Source organism: Cygnus olor, chromosome 26, assembly GCF_009769625.2.
Source record: "Cygnus olor isolate bCygOlo1 chromosome 26, bCygOlo1.pri.v2, whole genome shotgun sequence".
Classification (NCBI taxonomy): domain Eukaryota; kingdom Metazoa; phylum Chordata; class Aves; order Anseriformes; family Anatidae; genus Cygnus; species Cygnus olor.
In genome coordinates, this window is record NC_049194.1 from 5,071,668 (window position 1) to 5,080,214 (window position 8,547).

Here is an 8,547-nt window from a genome sequence, read left to right on the forward strand (position 1 = left end):
CAGCTAGCTTGGCGGCGGCCCCCAGCAGCCGGGGGAGGAATCCGGGTGCCCCATCCGGGGGTAATTAGCAGGCATGTTGCAACGCAGCGCGGTGGGCTCCGGCCCCTGCTCGCGCCTCGAGGCCTGTTTGTGGGTTTGGGAGCTGCCGAACCTGTTGGGGACGTTCTGCAGGCCCCTGGGGGCTGCAGCGGGTGTGGGGGGGGGGGTAATGCAAAGGCTCACTTGCTTCCAATGCCTTTTTTTCTGTCTCTCCCTGCAGGAAAGAACCTCTACACCAACGAATACGTAGCTATCAAATTGGTGAGTCTTTTTGTGGTTGGGGGTGGGGGGGACACGACACGTTTGGGCAGCCTCAGAGGGCAATTGTTCGCCCTGCCCAGCGTGTTAAAGTGGGTCGGGACAGGCTGCGTAGGGGAGCTGCGCTCGCTGCTAGGAATTGAGGGCACGCAGGCAGCCAGCGTCATTCCAGGTGGGGTGATGCAGCCCTGGGGAGAGCAGCTGGGGCTTCGCTTCACCAGGAGCTGGCTGTGGCCTGCCGTCAGCACCCCTTCAGCTGGTACCAGCGCAGAGAGCTCCTGGAGAGCGTGGTCCCACCGACACCAGCTCTGTGGAGGCCTCCCCCAGCCCCTGGCTCTCTCTGGAGGGGTCGGATCAGGCTCCCGCATGGGCTGGTTTCCTCTCCCCATCCCCTGGGTCTTTGTCTTCATTTTGCATTGGTTTTTCTCACCCCTGAATGCTGCCAGCCCCAGCTGCTGCCAACCTGTGAAGGAGGAGTCTGACAGCCAGACCTCCTGAGCATCCCGCTCCGTGCCACAGCCTTACCTCTTTGTTCTCCTTCTCTCCTCCAAGGAACCCATAAAGTCCCGGGCCCCCCAGCTGCACCTGGAGTATCGGTTCTACAAGCAGCTCGGCAATGCAGGTACGGGGCCGGGGCCGAGCTGCCGCGGGCAGCCGGTGTCTGGGCGATGGGGCTGGGGCAGGGAGAGACTTCTCTAGAGGTGCCGGCAGCTTCTGCAGCTTCGCTGCCCAGCCCGAGCTACTCTGCCCGTCTGCTCGGCTGGGAGAGGCTGTTCTTACGCAGCCACATCTAATCTTTGATCCCTTTTTATTTAGTTCTTCCCCCCCCCCCGCCTCCCCCGCAGCAGTCAGGGGTGCAGACGGAGCTGTCTCCCTCGCCCTCCTGCCAGGAGCAGAGCCGGGCTGCCTGCGGCGTGGAGGGGGGGGCGGCGGGGTGACCCCCCACCAGCAGCCCCCGTGCTGGCTCCGGGAGCGGCGTGGCCGTGACAGCGGGGCCACGTGCTGCCCAGCCCCGCCGCCACCGCTCACAGCCCCTGCTCCGTCTCTTGCAGAAGGAATTCCTCAGGTTTACTACTTCGGCCCCTGCGGGAAGTACAATGCCATGGTGCTGGAGCTGCTAGGCCCCAGCCTGGAAGATCTCTTTGATCTGTGTGATCGGACCTTCACGCTCAAGACCGTCCTGATGATCGCGATCCAGTTGGTGAGCACGGCACCTCGCCTGCCGCTCCCTGGGGGCTGCGTGGGGACCCCAGCACCGGGCGGGCCTTTCCCCACCCCTCGTCCTCTCCCTGACGCAGGAGGGACGAGGCACGGGGCTGTTCCCTGTGCCCACCAGGGTCGTGCCGGGTGGCCCTGGCTGACCTGTGCTCTCCCTCGCCCTGCTCCAGGCACGGCCGGGTGCCTGTGACTGCGTCGGAGATGCGGTTGGACCAGAGCTAAAGACCCTCTCTGCCTGTCCTTGTGACGCAGTGTGACGCGCAGCGTGAGGGGGGCCGGGCTGCTGGCTGGGTTCAGGCAGTCTGAGCAGAATAGGGCCCGAGGGAGGAGGGCACGGGGCCTTGCGTCCGCGGCTGCGGTCGGCGCGTCTCCACCGCGGTGCTGACCTCCCCTCCTGCCCCCAGATCACGCGGATGGAGTACGTCCACACCAAAAGCCTGATCTACAGAGACGTCAAGCCGGAGAACTTCCTGGTGGGGCGGCCGGGCAGCAAGCGGCAGCACACGATCCACATCATCGATTTTGGCCTGGCCAAAGAGTATATTGACCCCGAGACCAAAAAACACATCCCCTACCGAGAGCACAAGAGCCTGACGGGGACAGCACGCTACATGAGCATCAACACCCACCTGGGGAAAGGTGCGTGCGCGCCGTGCGGCCAGCCCTGCCTTGGCCAAAAAGGGGAGGGAAGGGGGCTGCGGGGCACGAGCTCCCCCCTGGCAGTGGTGGGGCTGGGGACAAACAGCCTCTCCTGCAGCCTGGGGGGTTGGCAGGGGACGTGGGGTGCTGCGGGAGCTGGTGGGGACAGGGAAGGGGGCTGTGGTGGGAATGAGCTCATGACTGCTGCTTGCCCCACTCAGAACAAAGCCGCAGGGACGACCTGGAAGCGTTAGGACACATGTTTATGTACTTCCTCCGCGGGAGCCTTCCTTGGCAAGGCCTCAAGGTAACTGCCAGCTCCTGCTGTCCCCACGCACGGCTGCCACGTGGCTCTGGCTCTGCCCCGGGCAGCAGCCGGGAACAGGGGAAGAAAGCTTTGGCCCCTGGGGTGGCCGAGGGTCGGTGCCTTGGTGGATTCCCCGGGGCTGTTGCTCTGAGCTCTGTGCCCGACCCTTGCTGTGCTGAGTGGCTGTAGGGGCCCCCTCTTGGTGTCCCCCCCTCTGTGGGTATCCCAGCTGCCATCCCAGTGGCTGTGCTGGCACCGTGCTCACCCCCAGCCTGCCCGGGGCAGGTTCCCAGCAGTGAGCTCTCCCTGCCACCTGGGCCAGGGGGACCAAGACCCCGCTCCTTGTCTGACAGCGCCCGGTGCCTCCCCCTCTCCTCCTGACCTGCTCCTTGTCTCTGCCAGGCTGACACGCTAAAGGAGAGGTATCAGAAGATCGGCGACACCAAAAGAGCCACTCCAGTGGAGGTGCTCTGTGAGAACTTCCCAGGTGAGGGCTCTGCGTGGCCCGTCCTTGTCCCCAGCCTGGCCCCTTGCTGGCCTGGCACCATGTCCCCCTGCCCCAACCGAGCCCGCTCTGTCCCCGCAGAGGAGATGGCCACGTACTTGCGCTACGTGCGGCGGCTGGATTTCTTCGAGAAGCCCGACTATGACTACCTGCGGAAGCTCTTCACAGACTTGTTCGAGAGGAACGGTTACGTGTTCGACTACGAATACGACTGGGCAGGGAAACCGCTGGTGAGTGGGGAGGGAGCCGGGGGTGGTGCGGGGTGCTGGCGTGAAGGAGGGCCCCAAAGCCAGCTCCGAGCCGGGGAATCGGGGCTGTCACACGGGAGTTGGAGGCTCCTGGAGCTAAGAGGAACCCCGCGGCCCAGCTGGCGCCTCGCTTTCTGCCACGGGCACCCCGCGTGGGCTCAGTGCAGCCGCACACCAGGCGGGGAGGTGGAGGGGCTGGGAGCTGGCCCCGATTCCGAGCTGCTCTGTACGTTCGGAGCAGGCGGTGGTGGGTGGTGGGAGGGCCGCTGGGGCGCAGCTGACGTTGTGCTTGTCGTGTCCCCAGCCCACCCCCATCGGCACGATGCACAGCGAGGTGCAGGTGCAGCCCCCGAACAGAGACAAAGCACAGCCACACACCAAACACCAGGTGAGCAGCGGCGCGGCCCCGGCCAGGGCACAGCACCGAGGTCGTGCGTGGCTCACGCTTCTGATCCACGCAGCCTCAGCGCCCAGCAGGGGCTCTTCGTGGAGGAGGGACCGCGGCGCCCTTTTTCCCCCAGTGCTGGCTGCCGGAGGGTTTCCTCCCCGCGGGTCTGGGCTTGAGGCTTGCGGAGGACCCCGGGCTGTGTCCCCGGGGCCAGGCGGCTGGCAGAAGCAGGGGGGAAGCAGCCGCAGGAGGCTGGAGCACAGCTGGGAAACGCCAGGGCTGGGCTCCGGCTCCAGCTCCAGCGGGGCTTAGCGCTGGTGGGTGTGAGCACGGGACACGCCGAGCCGCCTCGGTGCTAAGGGCGATGCCCCCGGTGCTGCATCCCCCCTGGGGCAACGCGCCGCTCTGTTTGCTTTGCCACTTCTCTTTCACCACTGGGACACAGCCACGGGACGAGGGAGGGGTGTTCTGGGAGGGTTTGTGGGGCAGCTCGGCAGCGTGTGGCCCCACAGCGGGCATGTGGGGCCGAGCCGGGGGCAGCGCAGGGCAGAGAGATGGGCCGAGCTGCCAGCCGTACTCCGGTGCTGCGGCCTGTGCAGGAAGCATGGGCTGGGGCCTGCCGCCAGCAAGAGCGAGCCCCACACGTTTCCCTAGCTGTCCCGTACGGACCCTGGTCTTCTTGGTTTGAGCATCCAAGGGGAGCAGGCGGGCTGGAGCCGAGCACGCGGCACCCGTCCTCCCGCAGCCAGGGGTCGGCCCCGGGTGGCCGGTGACTGGGCAGCGTCCCTAGGGAGGCGCAACGTCTTCCGAGCGCACCTGGCTCCTTCCTGGGAACTTGTCCCCAGTGAGCTCTGCCCTCCGCCTCCCGCACCTGACAAGTGCCGTGCTCGACACCTCTTCTCGTGGGCCGTGGGGAAAGCAGAGCACAAAACTCCCACAGCACCGAAGCAGTTTGGGACCCGGGGATCCGAGGACCCCCAGCGGTCGTGGGGCTGCGCCACGCTCACCGTGCTGAGGGTTTGGCGGCGGGGCGCTGCGTCGCTGGGGGAGCCCTTGGGGCACAGCGCAGCTCGGATCCTTGCGGTGTCACCACGAAGAGCCTCCGCAGAGTGGCTGCCAGACCCACACAGGGCGGCCGAGCTCCGTGGGGCAGCGCGGCCCCAGCTGCCCCGTGCGGAGGGAAGAGCCCAGTTCTTTGTGGGGGCTGTGGGGTGAGCGTGGCAGGGAGGATGCAGAGCCCACCGTGTCCCAGCAGCGGTTTCAGGGAGGAGCCGCCGGGACAGCGCAGGGCGAGCGCCCTCCGCAATCACAAACTCGAGCTGCTCCGGTCATGGTTTTGCTTTTGCATGTCTTATTTTCTCGACTCCTTTTGCCACTCTTCTCCCCGCCCTTTCCCTCCACCTCTTCCCTTCTCTCCCCCATTCTTCTTCCTCTTTTTTTTTCTTTTGTTTCTTTTCATTCTGTTCCTCCTGCCTGTCGCGAGCAGCCGCCCGAGGGGACGGAGTTGTGGGATCCTCAGGCCGGTGGGCAGCCTGCCGAGGAGCCTTTGGGAGCTCACCTGGCAGCCGGCAGGCTCGGGGGGTCCGTCCAGGTACACGCAACCACGCGCCGAGGGCATGGGCGGGCTTGGGGGAAAGCAGAGCCAACCCGCGCCAGGCCCAAGTGCGCCTGCCGGCCGTGCCAGGCGGCAGCCCCGCTCCTCCGCCCGGGGCCGCGCACGCCGGGCTCTTGGCCAGGCTGCGACACGCCGGCACAGGGCTGGCCCCGTGTGATGCCCGGGGCCCTGCTCCCAGCTCGCGGCCGAGGCTGGCGCTGCTTCCCGGGGCTGCCACCGGGACTCGGAGGGCAGCTGGAGACGGGCACAGCGCCGGCTCTGCTCCGTGTCTGTCCCGGACACGGCCTTACCCCCGTGGGGATTTCCCTTTGCCTCCATCGCTCAAATGGAGCGGCGGCTTTGAGCCCAGCTTCTCCTCCCTTTCCCTGGGCAGCCCTCAGCCTCGGCTCCCCGCCTTGGTCCTGTCCCTGCGCCGCCAGCCCCCCCGCTCGCCGCCTCCTGCCCCTGCCTCGGGCTGGCCGGCTCCAGCCCGCGCGGTCGGGTGGGGGCACCTGCACCAGGGGCCCCTGAGCCCCTTCCCCCAGCCGGGCCTGTGCTGCTTCCTCCGTCTCTGCTGCCGTCCCCGCCGCCGCTGCTCATTCCGCTGCTCTGTGATGGATCTCCACGGGCGCTGGGCCCTGGGCTTTCGCTCAGCTCCCGTCATGAGGGCCGGGGCAGGCCGTGGGGACAGCTCAGCCTGCCCCGCTCCTCCGGCGTCCCCTCCCTGCCCCTGCGGCTGCTCCCTGCTCCTGCTCTGCCGGCCTCCCTCCCATCTCCGCCCGCGCCCGGCACTGCGGGGGGGGGGGGGGGGGGGGGTGCTGCTGGTGGCTCACAGGTCCCTGGGCTCGTTTCGGGGGGCTGTCGCTTGAAGGAGCCCCGCTGGCTGGGCACCGTGGCTGTCGGTCGGCAGCTCTGTGAGCCGGCAAAGGGCCGAACGTCCTCATGAGGACAAGCAGCTTGGCGATGCCTGCGCATCCCCCAGGGTGCTCCTGGCTTTGCAGGAGCAGCAGAGGGGTTTTCAGGCAAGGCCCCATTGCCTGTGCCAAGCCCATCCCTGCCTCGGTGACCGGGTGTTCCTCTCGGCCCTGCCGCCTGTGAGCGGGCGGGGGCCCCGGGGGCTGGCAGGAGCCTGTGGGATGGGCGCTGGGCTCGGCCCCCCCAGGGCCCAGCAGTGCCAGGGCTTGGGGTCCAACGGCGAGAGCTGTGTCTGGGTGCTTGGCTTGGCAGAAGGACGGTGTGGGGCAGCGAGCAGCGTCACGGGGCCGCCAGCAACCCCTGTCCTGGGGGGGGTGTGCGGGGAGCCGGGGTCGTTGCAGTCGGCTGTGCTCAGCGCCGAGGCGGAGCAGCGCTGGCTGGGCGAGGGCACCGTCCTCTTGCCCCGTGCGGGGACCCCGGTGCTCCTGGCTCTGGCAGGGCAGGGCTGGGCTGGGGGGGGCGGGGGGGGAAGGGGGGGGGGCCGTGCCACCACCTGGGGCTGCTGCGGGGCCGGGGACAAGGCTGAGGACCAGCCGGTGCCCCGCAGGATGCCCCCGCACTGACGCGCGCTTCCCCGCAGGTGATGAGCTCCACCAACGGAGAGCTGAACACAGATGACCCGACTGCAGGACATTCGAACGCCCCCATCACAGCCCCCACCGAGGTGGAGGTGACAGACGATACAAAGTAAGGATGCGTCCTGGCCCCGTCCCCTGGGGCGGGCGCTGGTCAGGGCTGCCGCCCCGCGGTGCCTTGCCTTGCCTCCCTGGGGGAGGAGCAGCCCAGCAAACATCTGCAGCTCCTCACGGGGACCCAGCGGGCGGTGTCCCTGCAGGGCCACCACCCCCAGCCCCTTCCCAAACCCGGCACAGCGCCCGTGCGCGCAGCTGGGGCCGTTCCCTCTCGGGGAGCCCCAGGCTCCGGCCAGCGGTGTTTGCCGTGGCTGCCATCGAGTGCCAGGGCCAGTGCCACCATGGTGAGCGTCACTTGCTGTGGCCATCGCTGCGCTCCGCACCCGGCCCAGGCCATGTGCTGGGGCAACTCTGCCCCAGGTGGGGCTCTCCAGGCTGCCAAAGGCTTTGTGTCCCCTGATCCCCCATGGGGGTGCTGATCCCATTTGGGCACTGACGGGTCCCCTCTGTCCCCAGGTGCTGCTGTTTCTTCAAGAGAAGGAAGAGGAAAACCACCAAGCGTCGCAAGTGAGCTGCCGGGGCCGGGTGGAGCGGCGTGCGCGAGGGCTCCTCTCCCTCTGGCCGTGGCTGGATCTTGACCCGTGGAGCCGGCGGCGGCGGCCCCTCGGTTTGGACGGGGCTGGGGCCGAGCCAGCTGGCCTCCCCCGGCGCCCCACGCACAGGCGGGGAGCGGGGCCTCCCCAAACTGCTTGTCCTTTCCTCCGCCACTCGCCCAGTGCGTGGCTGTTTACTCGAACCAAGCCCGACTTCGCTGAAGTTCCTGCGTCCGTCTAAAAGAAAAAAAGAAAAAAGAAACGGAAACAAATCCACAGCGTCACTTGCTTCTGAGTCTATACCTAGTTTGAAACGGGGATCAACTCTACAGACTCTAAAACGTCGCTGTCTTAGAAGAAGCAGAAGACAATTTCGAGAGCAGTGGGCTAAGGAGGAATTTTTTTTTTTTTTTCTGTTGCTTCTTTGTCTCTTAAGTTAATTTAAAGTGAGTCTCGGTGCAGAGTGCTGAGTTGTCAGTCTTTGACCGTCATCTTCAGTGTTACCGAATTCTGCTCTTTTGTTAGGGCCCCTTGCCCCCATCCCCGTGAGGTTTCCCCTCCCCTTTCATTAATGCCTGTGGTGACGAGCGCTGTGGTCTCTGGTACGGCGAGAAGTGCTGGGTGCGTGCAGGGCAGGGAGGGGGGAAAAAAATGCGTTTACACTTCTTTTTACGATGCACTTTTGCTAGCAATACAAGTGATGTTTGGTCTTGCCGTGAACAGCCAGTGACTCCTGCGGCAGGGGGCACCAGGACAGGACCGAGCCGGTGTCAGGCAGCACCAGAGGGACCCACGAGAGCACGTTTCAGAGCGCAGTTGGAAGGAAAAGCATCTCCTCTCTGACGCTGTGATGTCTTAGGGCTGGATTTGTTTCCACAGCAGCTTTAGGTCTGTCGGGCAGCACAGGGCAGGTCCTGTGGCAGCGTTTTATTGGCCTTGGTTTTACAGCCCCCGTGCCATGTGTCTGAGCCCCCCGGGGTGACGGCAGGCACAGGGTGAGGGCGCAGGGCCTCGTGCCAGGGTGGGCGCGGAGGCATTCGGTGACAGTGACCGGATGGCGAAGGGCACCGGGGCAGCCAGCGCTGCCGCAGCCACCGTCCCGGCAGCCTCTGCCCGCTCCCCCCCCGCAGTGGGGCCGGGTCTGATTCTGC

The 8,547-nt window shown here is 66.7% G+C and overlaps 1 protein-coding gene across 6 annotated transcripts in view; it reads left to right on the top strand.

Annotated features, from left to right (window-relative positions):
* The window catches only part of CSNK1G2 (casein kinase 1 gamma 2), a 37,812-nt gene extending 29,957 nt beyond the window's left edge, over nucleotides 1-7,855 (top strand). For 5 of the 6 annotated variants that reach the window (XM_040537925.1, XM_040537924.1, XM_040537927.1 and 2 more), the window contains exons 3-12: nucleotides 260-300; nucleotides 850-919; nucleotides 1,350-1,498; nucleotides 1,920-2,154; nucleotides 2,376-2,461; nucleotides 2,864-2,948; nucleotides 3,048-3,196; nucleotides 3,519-3,602; nucleotides 6,752-6,858; nucleotides 7,320-7,855. In XM_040537925.1, the coding sequence (XP_040393859.1) occupies nucleotides 260-300; nucleotides 850-919; nucleotides 1,350-1,498; nucleotides 1,920-2,154; nucleotides 2,376-2,461; nucleotides 2,864-2,948; nucleotides 3,048-3,196; nucleotides 3,519-3,602; nucleotides 6,752-6,858; nucleotides 7,320-7,374 (1,061 nt within the window). In that variant the 3' untranslated portion in view covers nucleotides 7,375-7,855. Of the gene's footprint in view, nucleotides 1-259; nucleotides 301-849; nucleotides 920-1,349; nucleotides 1,499-1,919; nucleotides 2,155-2,375; nucleotides 2,462-2,863; nucleotides 3,197-3,518; nucleotides 3,603-6,751; nucleotides 6,859-7,319 lie in introns of all 6 variants that reach the window. The other variant, XM_040537923.1, reaches the window with a different exon arrangement.
* Nucleotides 7,856-8,547: the final 692 nt, after the last annotated feature.